This window comes from Festucalex cinctus, chromosome 21, assembly GCF_051991245.1.
Source record: "Festucalex cinctus isolate MCC-2025b chromosome 21, RoL_Fcin_1.0, whole genome shotgun sequence".
Taxonomy (NCBI): domain Eukaryota; kingdom Metazoa; phylum Chordata; class Actinopteri; order Syngnathiformes; family Syngnathidae; genus Festucalex; species Festucalex cinctus.
Window position 1 is genome coordinate 9,729,730 of NC_135431.1, and position 20,327 is coordinate 9,750,056.

Sequence of the window (20,327 nt, forward strand, 5' to 3'; positions counted from 1 at the left end):
TTATCTGATGACTTTATTTTATACATTTTGCTCTACAGTAATGTGCATATTCCCACCACACTTTAAAATAGTTCCCAGGTGTTTCAATAGATAGCATAAACCTATTTTTGCAGTTGTGGTCCAACTACCTACCAAAAAACTCTGATTACTTAAAATAATTTCCTCCATTAAAATAAATTGAGATGTTATTATTCTGTTATTATTCAGGAAATTGTAACTATGTTGTAAAATATAAATATAAAAACCCACTAAAACATAAAACAAGAGAAATTAAATAAATGAAGTGGTTTAGAAAGTGTAATTAAGCAAAAAGACACATACGTGCCATGAGGGGACGCGGCCTAGAGAGTCACATTCAGAGCTGGAATCATATGGGTTAGCATTTACTACTTGGTTATTGAGGGTTTTTTTTATTTTTGTATTAATGTGTGTTGACTGTTTTCCCATTCAATAAACTTGAAAGTGCTTTTGCAGCTGTACTATAGCAGCAACATATCTCAACTTGCATGTCACTCCATTTTGTACGTTATTATATTGTGTTTTTGTTTAGTATTGATGGCTTCTTTCTTTTATTTAGAAAGTTCCGCTAGGGCTGTGTTTTATTTTAGCTCACTTGTCATCCAACTTCCCCACCTTACACATACATTATTATTAGCAAGAGGTTTTCGAGGACTTGAGCCCACTAGTTTTGTTCATCCATCCTGCCCTTCAATGTTGTTCCCCCATGTCAGGATACACTTGCACCCTCCAATCTACCACATATGCCCCCCGCCCTGCGCCGGAATTCCTGTCCCCTTATCTCATCAATCTGTTTCAAAGCCTCGACTCACCGACTTTGAGTATGTGTGGAATGCTGATGCGCAGCCTCGCAAACATGCTGCTGCAGCTAAAAATAGACTTTAGAATCTACGATTTTGGCTGGCATAGGCCTGAATTATTAATGATGTAAACACACGTTCAAGAGTCCTGCGATTGGCTGGCAACCAGTCCAGGGTGTCCCCCGCCTACTGCCCAGAGCCAGCTGAGATAGGCGCCAGCACCCCCCGCGACCCTTGTGAGGAATAAGCAGTCAAGAAAATGGATGGATGGATGGATGGATGGACGTTCAAGAGTCGGAAATAAGTAAATAAGAAGTTGCTCTTAGAATAACCTTTATTTAACTTTACAAAGAATTCAAATACAAACAACCTGTGATATCTATTCAGTGGGCTACATTGTTATAGCAACAAAAGTGTGGCACTAATTTTTATCCAAATTCCAGTAAGCACACATATGAATAATGGCATAAAAAAACAGCTAATAGTTAAAATGTGCAACAAAATCAGTAATGGCAGTCATTTATTTGACTTTTTTTTTTATCCTATGATGTGAGAATAGGTGTTTTTTTTTGTAGTGACTCACAGAAACTGTTGTCCAAGTCCCCTGGCCAGCCAAGGATGACTTCCAGTAATAACGGCATGACCTGCGGTGGTGAGAGTGGCGGCTGGAATGAGTGGGGCTGGGGAAAGGAGGTGGGGAGGGGGATGTGACGTGGGTCGCCACAGCGGGCACGCTTACGCTTGGATGAGCACAAATAAGTGGATGTAGTTCTGGAATGATGGCACAGGTGGGGGTCACATTAGGACATGGGTATTCTAACTGATAAGTTGGCTACTTTACCAATCAAGTAGAACTAGACTTTTGTCTTTTTTTTCATGTGCTTTATCAGTGGACAAATGAAATAATGGCATAGCAGAAAATTAATTTGGCATTTAATGTCCGTCTGGTGGCATTGTTAACTCATTAGCTCCCAAAAACGTATAAATACGTCATATTTAAAATGTTTTAAGTGTCCCAAAGACCTATTTATACATTTTTTTATTTTTTTTTATGCCAGAGCATAGAGAAGGCTTTTATGCAGTCTCTCTACTGCAGAAAATGGTTGAGTGGCAGCAGAGTATAAGAGATCAACCAGGCCATGTTAAAACTCCCACAGTTTTCCCACAGTTCTAAGCAGAATTGTGAAAAACAATGAAACTTAGCCATTTTCTTTTGCTAATTGCTGCACAGTGGAAACGGATAGGAATATACTTTTTTTTTTTTTTTTTCCTGATAATATAAGAGACTCAAATCTCTCTTTTGGTATGTTCCATATTTTTATAGCTATAGAACATAATATTTCACAGGCCTTGAAAAATCAGTCAAAATCCAGGAAAACACTTAAGTGAAAATGGTTAGGAGTGAATGAGTTAACGTTCTTGGTGACGTCTCAACACAAACAGACAGGCAGAATATTTCCAAAGCATACACTGCTCTCTAGTGGCGATGCAGTATACAGTACTGGAGTTGAATATTTTAGACAGTGACACATTTTTAATGCGTAACGTTTACAACCCATCACAGTGGATTAGGAAAAATCAAAATTGTAGACTTCCATCTTTTTTTTTTTTCGTTTTGTGGCGGTGTATGAAGACAATTTCATAAAATTATCACGGTCTGAGTGAGTTTTGGATTCACAAATTAGAAATATGTGACCTTGAGATTAAGAACGCACTTTTGTATAAACTCATGAGTCCCATCCATAAGTTATTCTAACTACGAAAAAAAAAAAAAAGTGTTGGACATACAGTAGCGTCAAGCTGGATAAACTCACAGGATGTGTTCCCAAAAGAGGGAACTGTAATACTGATCGCTGTATAGCACAGCTTTTAATGGTTGAATATAACACCGCACTTGGTAATAATTATAGTACAAGCCTGTTATTTGCTGGAATCATCTGATAAGAGCCTTTTTTAAAAGGCAGAATCTATAGCTCACTTGCACAGTTTGTCCCATTAGGACATTCTTTCTGAGTAGAAAACAAAAAACAAAGCAAGTTTGATTGATTGATTGTTTCGAATGCATTACTTGGCTGCAACCAGCAGAGGTGCTGTTGATTCAGTCTCAAGTAATTTGCCGTCAAAAGAAGAACGGCATGACATCATCTGTGGGAAGTTGAGCAACATATGCACAACTCCTGTTGGCAGCATTATTCTGCTCCATACATGAACTTCATTAACAAAAAATATTTCATCTGTTGTCGATAAAGGAAATGTCGATGGGTGGGGTCTTTAACTCATTGACTGCCATTGACGGAAAAAGACGTCAAATAATGCATTTTTGCTGGGCTGGCAGTGAATGTGTTAAACACAATGTGCCAATATATTTTGTGATTATATTGCAGCCTCCTTTTTTCATTTTTTTTTTTTTTTAAGGCAAATGTTGCTTAAAAATCCATCAATTTTGGTTACATCTCGTCTTAAGTCATTGACTGCCATTGACGGAAAAAGACGTCAAATAATGCATTTTTGCTGGACTGGCAGTGAATGTGTTAAACAACATTTATAGACTAGCTTCAGTAGGCAATTCCTCTTATAATCTTGAGCTCATGAGCTTTTTTTTATACATTATTTTACAGGAATCTAGTTCTGACATCTTGTCACACTGCTCAGTCATCAGTCTTAACCCCAAAACGTGTCTGTGAAGACAAAAATAAATCTCATCACTCCTTTGCTGAATACCTTACAGCTCAAATTGTGTATTTAGATTGGGCAGGGAGATGGAGGAGAGAAGGTTATCCTATATTTCGAGCTGTCGGTCAAAAAAAATAAAACCCTCCTCCTGAAGTCGGAGCCCCCGTCGGCCAGGTAACCCAAAACCTGGATCGGGGAGTCCGTGTGGTATACGGGGAGAGGAACAATGTGGCTCTTTGTGCAAGCTGGGCAGAGAAAACAAGCCGTTTCCCCTAGAAAGAGATCATGTTCAGGCTCCATCTGAGAAGACCACACAAGGCTGATCAGTGCCCTGTCTGCTGAGCGGAGCAAGGAAGAGGGCGAGGAGGGGGTTGAGGAAGATGAGTGCACAAACATCAACACACTTTAGGGGATCGTCTGACAAGATGTGAAACGATGGTCCGTATCAAACAGTCCTTGGACACAACAGAACACACCAGCCTGTGACACTTCTTTTGGTCCTAAATGTGTGATTGTGTTGTGTCCTCCCCCCTCCACGTGGACTTTAAGTGGCCATCTGGGCTTCCTGCTTTGGCACCCTACTGGTCCGCAGTCCGGGCAACACTGGTGGGCTGTGGCGAGCAGGCGGGAAGGTGTTAGCACTGGCGCCGTCCACATGAGGGCGGGGTACTGAATCTGGCACTGCCATATTGTGTAGAACAGGAGTGCTGTTCATCCACTGAGGGAAAAAAAAAAAAACAGAAGGCGAGATGAGGATAAGATGTAAGAGATCCTTTAAACATATCACATTTATTTATTCACCCATGTCATATAAACACTTTGAGTCTACTTGACACTACCGATAACTTGCACAATCAAACCAAGAACATCTGGCCTCTCTCACACGCACGTGCGTATTAAATGCCAACAGGCACGCACTCATGTCAAGGCAGTGTTCTGTACTCCCTCTGTCTTATTGCGTTTTAGTTTCAAAAGCTCAGCGAATACTCAAGTGGTGGGTTCGGATTACACAGGCCTATAAAATATCCCAAATAAACGCAAGGAAATTTAGACAGAAAAAGCAACTGTTTCCTGAGTCCAAATTCCCAAGTCGGCTGCCATTTCTGTCAGAGTGAGAGATATTTTCAAAGACGTCCAGCCGAAAAGACAATGAGGGAGGACGGTAATGCTGCTCCCAGAGCATAGAGGTGGCGAGCTAAAGCCATTCACATAGGGCAGCAGCCAGCTCTCGTTACACACAACGCCGGGCCATAAATCCGTCTGCACGACACAAGCAGCACGCTGTGATTTCATATGTATCGGTTACTAGGGGAACACTTGAAACCACAACAAATGACAACACTCACTTTTAGTGAAAGGGAATCTCGCAATACGAGTGCCAAAAACATTATTTCAAAAGACAACGGTTTGCGTACCGTCTGCCAATGGCATTCAAAAATACTTTTTTTAAAGTTGACTGTTGACCTTTTGAGGGACAACGCAGCGGAAAAGCAGAGCAGTTGAAATGAAAAACCATGTCTGAAATATCAGCGGATTAATCTCAGGACATACAGTGAAACGGAAACATGATCTCATTATGGCACGATACCAGTGGGCGAGGACGGACGGGTGATGTTACAGCCGTTTGGACTACCAACTCGATGAGTGAAATAAAGAGGGCCCTTTGATAGGTCCAAAGTAAGGAGGCTGTTCTGCTATACTTAACATCTGGTTGGCAACGGACAGCATTTGTGAGTGCAGACAGGGAAGAGGTTGATAGGAGAACGCTTGAGTCAGCCAACCTAGGGTGTCACTATGACGTGCATAATTGAATCACTCTGGTTTTGTCCATATGTTTTCTAACGAAGACCCAGAGCTATATTCCAGCTGGGTCTTACAGTAGTACCTTGTAAGCCTTTCTGACAATCATCTGCTTCTACGTTGACTTTGAAACATTTGTCGCGTCTTAAGGCCTCGGTACACCAACGCCGACTAAGTAGCTTCTGCACATGTATGAGATGTAATACCCCTCCAGACCATCAGCGGCGGTAAAACACTATTCCTCCTTGTTAGAAAAAGGCAACCAGAAAGCTCTGTAGGGGGCGGGGTATAAAAACGTAAACAATGCATGCCGCCATCTTTTTCACTCATGAAGTATTCCCACGTGAAGCACACCCTCAGGATCTTTACAGAGTATTATGCAATATAAAGTAAATCCTACCTCGTATATCCGGTTGCGTCTCCATTTCTTGCCATATATAGTTTGGCTTTCATCACTCGAGCGACATACCTCTTGGACTATAGTGATGAATTAATCTTCTCGATAATTTGTCATCATAATTATGTCCAAATGCAAAGGGTGATAAGCAGTGATTCGCTAGCTAACAGCCAGGCAGAGTGATCGAATATCACAAAGGTCCAATGCCGATTTGTTCAATATTTCGAATCCACCGAAAACGCCACCCAGACGCTCCGCAACGGCTACATCGTTACAACAGTGAATTAATACATTAATCAGACGGCGTATACCAACGCACGGATGTCAGACTGGTGTATTGAGTCCTTTAGTTTGACTTCACAGGTCACTATTAAATCTTTGACTGCCAAAAACGTTTAATAACGATTAGTAAAATCAAGATGTATGCTGCCATAAACGTGAAATGACGTCATCTATGTTTTTTTGTTTTTGTTTTCTTAAATAGACGGAGCAACGTCTAAGTGCAGCGCTGCCTGGTCAATTGGTTGTGGAATCAAAAACACCACCTAACTGTGGCCAACAGATGGCAGCATTGTGTCTCTTTTCAATGGGCTGCTGGTGCATGGAATTACAATGAAATGTGACGGAATCTGATGGAATCTGATGAATGCTCGGAATTGGCGAAATGGCACTGTGGATTATTATTTTTTTTTTCCATAACGTGTGGCAGTAAAAGAGTTAATGAAGCTTGCTTGATCTTCTCTTGCACACCAGCCATCTATTCTTGTCTGATACAAAAAGCCTATAAACAATTCGTGCACTGCAAACCGTCCAGGATAAGAGTCTATGTTATACTGTACGTAGTGCTGCCAAAGTGATCATGGCAGGCAACCAAAGCATTGTGACTGTCAGGTTGTCGAAAGTGATCGCCTTTCAAAGTGACTCTCACTATCCGTGCCCTTCACCTCCTTCCCCTGTTGTAACCTTAGAGCACTGAAGAGTGCCAGGTAACCAGGATTCTCTCTGTTTGGCGCCATGCTGTTTAGTGACCATGTGCATGTGAAACCTGTGATTCAGTTTCTCCTATGGGAGTCTGTGCACACACTTTCCGGTTCTTGGTCAAATGATATTTGGTATAATTGGTGGTTTTTAATTCATAACATGGCATGTCACTTGGGAAAAGGTTACTAAGTATTATAAATCAATGAGATTTCTAAAACCAATAGTAAATATACAGTAGTTAGGCCACTTTTCTTGTCATTCCTTGAGTAGTTAATTTATTTTCCAAGTCTTGGGACTTGTGACATGCGCCAAATTGACCATATTAAGTGTTCTCTCTGGCCTGGAACTGTCATCTCTTACCTCTTATTTGTTTTGATCACGGATTCGTAGGCATCTCCTTTTCAGAGCTGGCTCCATGTCTCCAGCACTGGGCATGTTAGCAGGGCTCCTTAAGCTACCCTTGTCCCTGAGTTTGGGCAAGAGTAGCGGGGTGGTGGTCCCACCTGTCTTTGGTGCAGTAGGTAGGGCATAGGCGTGGTCCTCATCTGGTATGTGTGGGTCTTCTCCTGCATCCCTAACTACTGCTAAAGGCTCTTCTGTCTGATTGACTGGGCCCTCGACCCGTACAGAGCAGACAACTGAGCATTTGTTTTCTTTTATAGATTCCAGCTCAGTTAATGCAGGATCTGTGGGTGCGGATCCTCTCTGGGGTAAGGGTGAGCCCGGGCTGGCTATGGATAGCACTGAGGAAATCCCATTAGGACCATGGTTCTGAGATTTCAGGATAGGGCCCATGGCATCATATGGGTGGTTGTTCACTGTAGGGCTTTGTGGAGTGTGTGAAGGTGAGATGTGGCTGTCCTGATGTGAAGGGGGCTGTGGCGGTGGTGGACTGGGTCTAATGGTGTCATGGAGCCCTGATTTGGCACCCTGCACAGACTCCTCTGAAAAGTCCGCTACTGCCTTGACATTGGGTTCCAGCTTGACTTGGGTTCTCTGTAGAACCCTTTGTATAACTTGTCGTTCCAAGTGCTGTTGTTGTTTGTAGTCTGTCAGTCCTTCCGAGCTGCGTGTTGAGGAAGGTGATGTGTTGTACTGCGCTCTGGGGGACAATGTCCCACTGTGGCACGTTGATGATGGGGATGAGAATGGCCTCTCTGATTTAACCCAACCCATGTCCTTGGAATTGGGGTCACTGGGTGAAGGCAAGTTTCCACTCAATTTGTGGTTTAGCAATTGGCTGTTCCCTTCAGGGATCCCGGGAGATGGAAACCTTGACGGTATGGATCTACATCTGTCTGTTCCCTCTGGAACATGCTGTATAACACCAGTGTGATTTGGTGTTTCTAGATTTGTTTTGGGAGGAACTGGAACTGGTATTGGAATGGGTATTGGGACAGGTAGAGGAACAATTATTGGGTAAGGTACCAGGACAGTAGGCTGAGGAAGGAGAGGACTAAAGGAAGGAATGCCAAAGTTCATTAAGGGAGGCATTGGCACAGGGCCTCTGGGTAGCATAAGTGGAGGAGAGTGTAATCCAGGGTAGTAGGGCCGAGGGAGAGGATGCATCAATCCTGAGGGGTTAATGGAGGAGGAAGTGGGAGGCTGCAGGTGTGGAGAGTGAGGAGGTCTGTGGATAGGACTGGAAGAAGGACCAGGGGGTCTTGGATGATGGACATTAGCAAGGGGGCTTCTGAGGCTCTGGGCATGAAGAGGAGGTCTAATGAAGGGCATTTGCATTTGGGGAATTCGCGGATGTTCTAGTGGGTGGCGTGAAAGAGGAGGAGGAATAAGTGTCGGGTGAGGTGGCACCTCTACAGCAGGTGGAGGTGGAAAAGGTTGGATGGGCCTGTCCAGAGTCCTCTGCCCAGTGACAGGAAGCTTAGAAGATGGCGACGATTCTGATGGGGATGTGGAGGATGATTCTGACGATGCCAGAATTGGTGTAGGACCTTTGGGAGACATGTTTCTTTGTTGTGCTTCCCCAGTGCTACTACCGCTGTTCCAAGACTCTGGCGTGAGAAGCTTTTGCCCAACAATATTTTGGTCTGATCTCCCCTCTTGGCCAGCCCTAGCAGGGCTGGAGCATGTAAGAGCCGCTCGAGCTTCTCTGTAGAACACATCCATCTTATACTGATTCAGGCATTTGGTGCTGCAGAACTGGAGTCGCTCTTCACCAGATCCAAAATCCAAGTATTCTTTGGTGTGACGGACATGCTTACACCAATCACACACCTGCAACACAGGAGAGAGAGACTGTGGAGGGTCACAAACGTGATCCGTCACCTAATTACCTGTTTAAAACTGTTAATTAAGTATCATCTTACTCTAACATTGCTGTTTATCTTCATTACCAGCCTGGGTGAGTCCTCTGTATGTGGGTGCTGGGGGGATCTCTCTCCATGGAGGTCCTCATCTCTGGCCTAATAGGTAGAAACCACAATATGAAGCATTGACATTGAATCAATGTCAAGCAGTTAAGCAAACTTGAGATCACACATGTGATGGATTAACTTGAAAACAGAGTACTGTACTTGCTTGAAAAGGTACTAGCTAATCAGCTAATCATATTTGAAGAAGTGAGAAAAAAGCAAAAAATGATCCGCCTTGTCATGAATAGCATCAAAGCCTAAAGGTCATTCCAGCAAAAGGGAATCACTATGTGGTGAAATAGATATGCATGTACAACCTAGTAGAGAGGTAATGCAACTGATGTATTGTCATATTAATGTTGCCAATATTAATATGGGAATTTGTCTTGATTTGTGTAAGCTGATCTTTTGTGGATCCAAGTGCTTCCCCGGCCCACTGAGTCGTGTTGAATTACGACACATGAGGCAGCTGAAGGTAAGGTATGCGCTGAAAGTGGACACCTCGCCCCAGGCCTCCTGGCCTTCTTCTCAGACAAGCAGCAACAAGTCAACCGCACTACTTCCCTTCCCGCCTCTGAAAACGTAGAGGGCTTGTTGCGCGCAGTCTGCTCAGACAGCCGTTTTGTCCTGACACTTTTGTGACCAAACCCATCACAGTATAGACAACAGCGATGCCGAAAGGGGATATCGTTGCACGTCATCCCATACCTCTGGTAATGGAAGGTGACAAATCATGCTGCGTGCATCCGAGCGGTTCCTCATAGTGGTTGTTGTGGTCTTTCCCCAACACCAAAGATGCTCTCCATTAACGAGAAACTGATACTAAGCAACTTGGATAAACTTTGACCTCCATCACCATATTTTTTCCAACAAATATTCCTGGTAACTGGGTTCAATGGAATACCTCTTCAAACATTCAATTCTATTTTCGTTTTGTTTCCTAACCGAGACACGCATTAGCCAAATCGCATCACACAAGAAAAAGTTTGAATATTGAAATACCGTCAAATCCAGAGTATAATATGCACCTGTATTTAAGTGTTCATAAATAGATGAACAAAGATATATTTATGATTAGTACATATTGATTATCGGACAAATTAAGTGAAATTAAATAATTTCCCGCAGTACCCCTGATGATCTTGGCCCACTGCTTAGGAGTCACTTAAGGTTACAAACTTAATAGTAAATGGCAGAGGTGGGCGCGTCAATGAATTTTGAGCTTCCGTCATTCGTCAACAGTCGAGACCCCCTTCCGTTATTGTCAATCCGTCAATATTTTAAGTCGAACCGCATTGTAATCGTCAATCTGTCATTTGTCAAAACTCAGCGAAATGGCCGTCCGTCAATGTTTCTGTCATTCATCAGCAAAATGGGCACTCCGTCATTAATGGATTGACGATTAGATTGAAGGACTCGCGATTACATTGTAGGACGAAAACCCACTTCTAGCAATGATTAGTTAATCGTTTTTTTAAAGTTTCCCGTCATACAAACTGATGTCCGTCATCGACGGATTGACGGACCTTCCGTCAATATGGACGGAATTCCCACCTCTGGTAAATGGTAGTCTGAGTTTGCAAACAAGTTTCATTTTTATGGCAGTGATGTAACCCACATTTTTATGTCCAGTACGTACAAATCCACTGTAGCTGAGGCATTATTAAAGTCCGAATTACAGCAAATGTTTCTGTTGAAAACATTTCTAGGCCATTAATATTTAATAAAATGAATAAGAGTGTATTTTCTGGAGCCGTGTGACATTTTCTTACAACGGTGCGTAAACTAGTTAACACATTCACTGCCAGCCCAGCAAAAATGCATCGCATCATTTGACGTCTTTTTCCGTCAAAGGCAGTGAATGAGTTCATGGCTGGCCATACGTACAGGTATAACCTTGAAACCTTGTATGTTAGCAAAGCATAACTCTCAGCTATGTCACAACTTCCATTCACAGTCAGTATGTTCTGCCACTGCTCACCTTATTGCGCTTGAAGTAGGCCCGTCTGCATGCAGCAAAACACTTCTCACTGCAGAAGCTCTTGAGCTCGGAACCCATGCATAGAGAGTAGCGCTTAACACCTTCCTTCTGGCACCAAACGCACACTATCTGCACATTCTGTACGTCGTCCACTGCAGGTGAAGAAGAAACTGTGGTCAAACCAGTGGAATTTGAGAAACTCAGACTTAACAGAAGTTTGTTTTTTAATCATATAGAGCAGTGGTGTCCAAAACTACGGCCCGGGGGCCATTTGCGGCCCGCCGTCCATTTTTCAGTGGCCCGCGACATATGCTAAAAATGACATTTGACTCAGTTCAAATAAAATAAACAAAACAAAAATGTTTGGAGGTGGTCAAAGTAAGAAAAAAAAACTGGTGCCTTTAAAGGTTATTTTAGTTAACTAAAACTAATGAAAAAACTAAAACTAAAATTCAAAAAACAATATTGCTACCGAAATTTAAAAAAAAACAAAAAACGAAAATTAAGTGAAACTACATTTTATGTTTACAAAACTAACTATAATTACAGCAAACATGTCCTTTGTTTTAGTCTTTGGTAATTAATTTAATGCATGAGCCATTGGGGATGATTTTAAATGTGATTTTTAGTAGATTTATTTTGATATAAACCGGAATAATGATGTTTGAAAGTATGTCACACAGAAGTGACGTCATCTAGCAGCAGCCAATAGAAAAGCACCTTCAGATGACGTCGCTCCCATATTGCGCACAAGTAAATACACATAAAAAAAAAAAACTAATACTAATACCGAAACTAACAAACTAAACTAAAACTAAGCATTTTTTAAAGAACTAAACTAATGAAAATTAACAGAACCACCCCGAAAACTAATAAAAAAACAACTAAAATGACAAATTCCAAAACTATAATAACCCTACTGCCATATTACAAATAAATTGGTTTATATACTGCAGCATTTTTCTAAACATGCAAAAGCACAAATAAATTATTTGTACAATTTTTAGGACGAAACACAATTTCTCTTCACAACATTATGTGGCCCTTGCGTCCTTTTGATTTTCTGTATGTGGCCCTCAAATGAAAAAGTTTGGACACCCCTGATATAAAGGCTTGTTCGAATCAACTGAAGTAATTCTTTAGAGAAACTGTAAAAGACTAAGTATGTTTCAGTATAAAATCGGCACACTATGGGAACTAGAAATGCATACTACAGTCTATCCCACCTGGAATCCTCCAATTCTACATGATTCAAATTAACTCATTCACTCCCAAATACGTATTTATACGTTTTTTAGGTTTTTGTTTGCTAGAGTTTTTGTATGAATGCTTTGATGCAGTTTCTGACATGAAGTGGTCGCTTAAAGCGATGGTAGTTATTTAAAAAAAAAAAAAAAAAACGGCCAGCAGGTGGCAGCAAAGTATCAACCAGGTCCATGTTGCATGTTTTTCCCAGTATTTTCAACAGGTCTGTGAATAATGATGAAACTTTTTTTTTTTTTTTTTTTTCCCCTGATGAAAGAAGAGACACATTTTTCTTTTGGTAGGTTCCATGTTTTTATAGCAATAGAACATGAAAATGGCTGGGAGTGAATGAGTTAACATAGCGAGAATGAGCTAAAATGCGGTTTTAATGGGCGGCATGGTGGAGGGTGTCCCCCAACTCTTACCCGAAGTTACCTAGTGAGGATAAGCAGTATGGTAGATAGATGCATGGATGGTGATTTTAATATTACTCTCCATAAGTTGCTACCTGCTGATGGCTTTATGAGCGGTACAATAACGGGTGCACTCTTGTGCTCCTTGGGCATGCTTGAGGAGGTGCTTGTGGAAGAGGAGGAAGAGGAAGACGAGGGAACGCTGAATAACTCCCTCTCCACGCTCTTCACAGTGAGGACCGAGTGACTGGCTTTGCTGTCCACACTTTTGGGTTTTGGTGCGGAGTTTTCTGAAAGACATACCAAAAATGTCTTCACCATCAAGGAATTCTGTCAAATTTAAAAGGTGGATCATGAATGAAAGGAGGAGACGCTATAAATTTGAGTGACTAAATGTCAGTACAGTGATACCTCAGCTCACGAACATAATTGGTTCCCAGAAAGTGTGTGTAAGGCGAAAAGTTCGTCTTCCGAACATTTATTTCCCATGAGAAACCATTAAAATGAGAATAATCCGTTCCCAGGTCCCTATAAAACATAATTTTCTACTGAATAAGCCTTAAAACTACACAAAAATATACCTTATTTTATGTATAATAAAAGTGCTATTGAATTGTAATTAAAGAAATAAACTGTACTGTATAACAAAGTTGTTTTATTTACCTTTGTGATGGTAGTTCTTAAGGATGGTAGCAATGGTAGACTTAGCGTACTGGTACTGGGACGCTAAGTCACACAAACGCACACCTCGTTCGTATTTTTCAATGATCTCCTTCTTCTGCTTGATCGTAATTTTCTTTAATGTCTTCTTAGGCTTAACACTAGCCTGTGGTGGGGTCTTTTTCGGTCCCATAATAGCAAAAGTACACTCAATATTAGGGATAGACCGATTATCGGCTGGGCCGATTATCGGCGCCGATATTCAGCATTTTGAGAAATATCGGCATCGGCCATTTTGAAGAATCATATGGCCGATAATAGATCATTTTTTTTTTAAGTGTTAACTTCAGGGAACTAATTTAAATGTAAATTTAAAAAAAAGAAGTTTTTATTTTCATTTTTGTCGACCCTGGGAACTCTCTGCACCTTCTGTTTTTGATTGAAATTAAAACTAAGATAAGTAAAAATTTAATACTTTGGATATTTTGATAGACTTTTATTTTGTGTAGAAAATAATTCTTTGTTTTTATTTAACTTTTGAAAGCATGCTACTGCACCTGGGAGATCCCAGAACTTGTCTATTGACTAAGATTTTGAATAAATTAAAAAAAAAAAAACGTAAAAATATTTTACTAACCCTAAAAGTTGCTCAATAAACGTATGCTTTAAAATAAATAAATAAATAAATAAATAAATAAAAAGATAAGAGCTGGAGTTTGTATTTTTTCCAAATTTTGATGTCCCTTTTTAGTGAAATTGAATATCGGCTCCAAATATCGGTTATCGGCATCCTTCACTACTAATAATTAGTATCGGTATCGGGCCCGAAAAAACCTTATCGGTCTATCTCTACTCAATATGTCTGTCTGACATCTGAGGCGAAAAGTTCGTGAGCTTAAGCGTTCGTCAGCGGAGGTTTTACTGTATATAACTTGCAGAACCTGTCGACAAAGTTTGCTCAACAGTGAGGCAACTGCCCTTACCTTTCAACACCGATACATGCTGGCGCCTCTCCCTGTAGTTCCTGATCTCGTTGGCCTCAGCGTCTCGGAGATCGACTTTGTCGTAGCCGTACCAGCCCAGGAGCTCGTTCATGGTGCTTTCGGCAAAAGTCTACATGGGACGAATAGGAAAAGACGTGACAGATTGGAATTGTTTTTATATGTATAAAGTAAGAGCCACAAATAGGATGTTGTTTATATCGTGGCTGTGGTGGAAATTTTGATCCTACGCTAAACATAATCAGACCTTACTACCTCAAATGAATGAGAGTGATTCTTTCTCAGCTCCAGCCCAGTTAGAGAACTGAATCTGAGCACAGTGGAGTTCAGTATGACGCTTTTTCCATGATGTATTCATGTTGTTTACCCTTGCTAAATCTGAGACGGAAAGGTTTAAAACCCGACACCAGTGTGAGATCTATAAATCATCCTTTGTTTATCTCATCTAATTAGAAAAAAGCGGGAGAAAAGAAATCTGTTCCCTGCAGATGTGTGGTCCCCCCTCTTCTTTTTTTATTACGACCAGATGAAAAAAAAATCAAAACACAAAGGTCCCTCTTTATCCACCCACCTCTCTCTGTGGTTTTGGAAGAACCGGATTGGAGGGGAAATCTGATCCGGAATGGGCAGAAATCAGAGTGGGACACCCAACACCGCAGCGAGGTCCCACGCTTCTCGGAAATGCCCCGCTTCTCTGCTCCCCCCCCCCAAGCTGGCCCTTCACATCCATCCTCCCCATGTTCGCCATCCTCCCCTCCACCCCGACACCTTCCAGCCCTGACACCCGACCCGGCCCGGCCTCTCGGGTTTCACCCTTTTCCAGCACAGCCAGTCCGCTGCGGCGGCGTTGAAGCGCCGTAGTACCGACTACGCATTCTTTCCCTTCCCTCCGCTTTCCTCACTACGACCTCTGCTCTGCGCCGGGGCCCTCAAAGAAATGGATCTCTCCCTTGACTTGCTCACTTTCTGCTGTGTGTGAGTAAGAGCAAGCAGTATCATATCCAGCTAAATATGCCTAACGATGATTAAAGTCAAGTATCCGGTGTCCGGTGCTGCGCTCTGGGCCTGACGTGGAGGGAGCAGGTTTGAATCTGGTGTTGAAACAGATGTATTACAGAGACAACACTGGGCCGGACCTCAGCGGAGTGAGAAATCAGCTCTCCCTGCCTTCCAGCGTGTGACCCGCTTTCCATCTTACCTCTGTTAGTTCAAGCTTTCTACACATATTCTCAATTGGCAGATTCTTATAGAGTTAACTGATTGTATTGATTTCAGCATACCCGTACCTTTATAAAGAGTAGGGGTGTGCTCAAAAAATCGATACGGCAATATATCGTTGCGAGCCTCATTATCGATATGCAGTTGTCAGAATCGATATTGCTAGTTAACTTTAAATAGGCAGTTAACTAGGGGTGTTAAAAAAAATCGATTCGGCAATATATCGCGATACTACATCGCGCAATTCTCGAATCGATTCAATAGGCGGCTGAATCGATTTTTAAACTTCCATTTTTAATGGAAAAATATTCAACAAAACGTCTGACTTCGGGTTAGGATTCACACCTTAAGCATGGAAGAATGTTATATGAACGGAATATTAAGCCTTAATATTTTATTTCAATGTTGCTCAAACATGAAACAGATTACAACCTCTATAAGACTGAAATTTCAGATAAATAAATAATACTTTTTGACACAAATCTTACACTCTACAAGTTTACTGATTAGTATTTTCTAAATTTGAATGAAGAAAATCGCAACAATCGACTTCTAAATTCGTATCGGGATTAATCGAATCAAATCGCGACCTGTGAATCGTGATACGAATCGAATCGTCAGGTACGAGGCAATTCACACCCCTACAGTTAACGTTTGCCTTTGCAGCTTGCATTGTACCTAAAAAAATAAAAACCAGCAGCGTCTTTGAAGTTAATTGCCTTCAATTAATGCAAAAATAGCTCACCAGTGATTGGACACTGTGTCTTGCTAAGAAAAATTAAAGGAGAGGAAGAATGTCAACATTTATTTACTTATAAACTTAACATGGCACGTGTCTCAGTGTACCAATTTTCCTATATTTTGTTTAAAAAATAAATAAATAAATAAAATGTGTCTTATGTGGGATATATATGTATCGCGATACGTATCTTATCGTGGCCCCTGTATCGTGATACGTATCGTATCGTGAGGTTGGCGGCGTTGTATTGTGATGAGGCCCGCAACGATATATTGCCATATCGATTTTTTGAGCACACTCCTAGTCTTAATGTACCAATTTTCCTATATTTTGTTTAAAAACGAAATAGATTGTGTTACATGAAAAAAAAGCTGTTTTTATTTCCCCAAATATTTCAAATAAGCACATTTTAGAGCTGTAATTTTAACTTTGATATTTTTGCTCATATCGGCTGATGCCTATTAATAAATTTTCCCAGTGTGTCTGTGAAAACTGCTCCTTGCTCTGCAGTGCGTACATATTAGACCAGGCATGCAGGTTGGTGGTAAACCAGAAGAGCTACTAACAAAAAAAAAACAAAAAAAATTTTTTTGCCATCGATCATAATAAACATATCCTTTAGGTATACATATGACTGTTATAAAATGCAAGTAAATGAAGTAAAATATCGGAATAGAAGATCATGTATTGGGATACATATGTATCGCGATACGTATCGTATCGTGTCCCCTGTATCGTGATACGTATCGTATCGGGAGGTTGGCGGCAATACCCAGACCTAATAAAGAGGAGTATAGTTGGAGTCCATTTCAATCCGTCAACCTTTCATATCCCCCTTACAAACTGTGTCAATGTGGTGGTACCGTCAAATGTGCACATTCTGTCCCGGTGACATTTAAATTTTCACCTCTCCAGTTGTATCACACTGTACTTTCACCAGGAAAAAATGTGCAAACAGTGACCCCTAAGTTGAGTGTTTACCCCTCTGGGGTTTATGAGTGTAGATTGCACCCGAGGGACGGAAGTTGACCCTCACAAGTACACCTATTTCTGACACCGTGTGGTATATTATTGAATTCTAATGATTGTAGATGTTAGGTCAATTTTTGAGTAACTGTATCTCTAACGCTGCTTATTGCACTCGAAGGTGACTGTACCACTAGTTTTAAAGGACAGAAATTGAGCTAAACTGAACCTCTAATTTCTGACAGTTTTTGGATTCAAATGATTCAAAGTTCACTGTAGCCTTTGTCCAAGGTAACTATTTGAATGACCACAAAGGCTTTCTAGTAACCATAGTCATTTGTTTGTTTCTAAAACCAAGACGGTGCATTACAAGCGACATAAATGGACATTTACTGTACCCCAATTTCTGACAGTTTATAGTTTATTATTCGACTCCAATGTCGTTGTTTGTACATTTTCTTGGACCGACAGATTATGGGGTCCCTTAGTGGGGGTTGCACAATGATGCGCCCTATTTCTGACAGTGTCTGGTTTAATTATTAGACTCCCAAAGTGACTGTTTGCACCTTTTTATATTGGGAACAAAAAAAGTAAATTTTAGCTTTCCCAGACCCCTATTTCTGACAATTTGAGAGGACTGTTATTGGATTCAAACAATTGTAACTTTTTCTAGGACCAAAAGTTAAGTGTAGATTCTACCTTAACTCATTTGCTCCCAATAACGTGTAAATACGTTTTTTTTAATGTTGTAAGTGTCCCAAAGACGTATTTATACGTTTTTTTTGTTTTTTGTTTTTTTTTTATGCTAGAGCATACAGAAGGCTTTGATGCAGCCTCTCAGCTGCAAAGAACGGTTGCAGATATGGTAGGTATTACACAAACGGCCAGCAGGTGGCAGCAGAACAAAGGAGATCAACCAGGGCCATCTAGAAAAAAAGCTAAATTACTTAAGATTTTAAATAGATTTGTGAAAACTGATGAAACTTAGCTCTCTTCTAATGCTAATTGCTGCAAAACGGAAACAGAAACATACTTTTTTTTTCTGATGAAAGAAGAGACTTTAATCTTTCTTTTGATAGGTTCCATGTTTTTATAGCTATAGAACACAATATCCTGTGGGCCTTGCAAACTCAGTCAAAATCCAGTAAAACAGCCGGGAGTGAACGGGATTGTTTCTGTGAAAATGGCTGGGAGTGAATGAGTTAAAGACACCATTTCAGACTGGATAATTGTAACACTGGAATGTAACGGTTTGTATATTTTCTAATTACTGTTAATTCTACCTTAAATGACAGAAATTGTGCTTTACTCTACCCCATTCTGATACATTGGACTCCTACTGAAAACTGTTTGCACATTTTCTTGGACCAAAAAAGGTGTTCCCCGGTGTAAAAGCCACTTGCCAAAGGTATAATTCCAGTGGCAGATCACTGTACTTTAGTGTCAATGTGTATACAACACTAACATTCATTCAACAGTTTTGTCTGTCCACCCTTCCCACACAGTTGTTTGTGTTTCTTTCTGGCAGTTGAGACAAACATCTGCTTTGTGAGAGTGACAGGCCGTATCCTAAACCACAGCGAGAGTTGCGTCCAAAGCCAACAAAACCGGGGCCGACCGACCCTGAGAGCCAACCGGGGCAAACTTTACATCAAGCGAGGATAGTATTTCGCATGTTTTGATTAAAATTAGGGGAACTCGTAACACTACACCTCCCCTGGATATCAAAACTCCAGTCCAAACCACTTACAGAAAAAAAAAAAAGAGCACATTTCCTCCCCGCGCTGCCAGAATCATCCAGTCCTTCATGAAAAAAAACTTCGATTTCCCAGGGCAGGCTTGAAGGAGCCTTGGATATCCCTTACCAACACTCTCAAATAACCAATGTCCGAACCCAAACAAAGCACACAATCCGTGGATAAGTTTCCATGCAGTAATGTGTGCATAATGGTGGGAGGGAATTGCGCCTTTCACTGTGATTTGACTCGTCATTAGAAGAACGACGGCAACCTTTGAGGGTGCGAACATCTCTGATGCTCAAGTCATGTTTTGACACCCAACGTGGGGCTGATGTGAGTTATTTGTGGATATTAATGTCCTAACCTTATACCACCCGCCCCCACCCTTCAACTCCAGTGGGGAAGAAGTGACGCACATCTGGATCTCTAGTGGACATAACTGTGTGCATGTCGGGGCCACAGCTGGCCTGACACTGCGTCACAAAAAAGGACAACCTACTTTTTTTTTTTTTTTTAATCAGCTAACATCTGCAGTGTATTTAAAATGTCCTGTTTGGTTTAGATTGGTGATAAAAGTGATGTAATATTTAAAGACTTTATGAAAGGTGTTATCTTTATCAGCTATGGTGTGTCATATCAAATCGAATAAAAAGTGCATTCAGCATGTTAGTAGTAGATTTGTAAGTATAGTTCATTTAAAATAGGATAATGGGTTCTCTATTTATAATGACCCATCATCTCTCTCACCTTCATTTCCTGGTTTATTTCCCTCTTGACGGGATGCGCGGGCTTCCTGCTGCGTTTACTTTCTGGCGGTCTCCCTTTCTCCATCTCTGGCATAGTCCCGGTCTGTGGTGGATCCGGTTCGGACCGAACTTGGATGTGTCAAGCCGTCAGACAAGCTCGGTTGGTCAGTGGAGCAGGCCAGAGTGAAAGCTGTCACTCGCGGTGACAGCGGCTGTCATTCCCGAACTTGGGAGCTCCTTATCTGCGGCTCCAAGCGAAGACAGTCCGCGGGACATGCGTGCGCGCTCCGTGCTGGAGGGTCCACTGGCGAAGCAGCGCCGCTAGCTTAGATTTACCGTCGTCAAGCTAGTGTCGATAAGGGGAGGGGTACTTCCGGTGAGCGCTGAAAATAAAATATCATTATAATAATATAGTTTTTAAACTGATGGCAAGAAATTTGAGCAATTATTGATATCCTAATACTGCGCTGAATTGTATAGTTACTAGTATTAGTCACACTAGTATGTCATTTCAGGCGACAGTGCACTCTTAGAACAATTGTCATAATAGTGAAACCCCATTTATTATTTTTAAGATA

General features: G+C 41.3%; 1 protein-coding gene across 2 annotated transcripts; it reads right to left on the minus strand.

Moving 5' to 3' along the window:
• Positions 1-1,134: 1,134 nt before the first annotated feature.
• Positions 1,135-20,046, minus strand: LOC144010836 (sine oculis-binding protein homolog). 2 transcript variants are annotated; one of them, XM_077511342.1, is made up of 7 exons: positions 19,751-20,046; positions 14,324-14,453; positions 12,776-12,970; positions 11,023-11,174; positions 8,997-9,092; positions 7,030-8,904; positions 1,135-4,209 (listed from the first exon to the last, which is right to left on the minus strand). In XM_077511342.1, the coding sequence occupies exons 1-6, from the start codon at positions 19,841-19,843 to the stop codon at positions 7,033-7,035; spliced, it is 2,538 nt and encodes an 845-aa protein (XP_077367468.1). In that variant the 5' UTR covers positions 19,844-20,046; the 3' UTR covers positions 1,135-4,209; positions 7,030-7,032. The 2 variants fall into 2 exon arrangements, with proteins under 2 accessions (XP_077367468.1, XP_077367467.1); XM_077511341.1 differs by having other exon boundaries at positions 7,030-8,925.
• Positions 20,047-20,327: the final 281 nt, after the last annotated feature.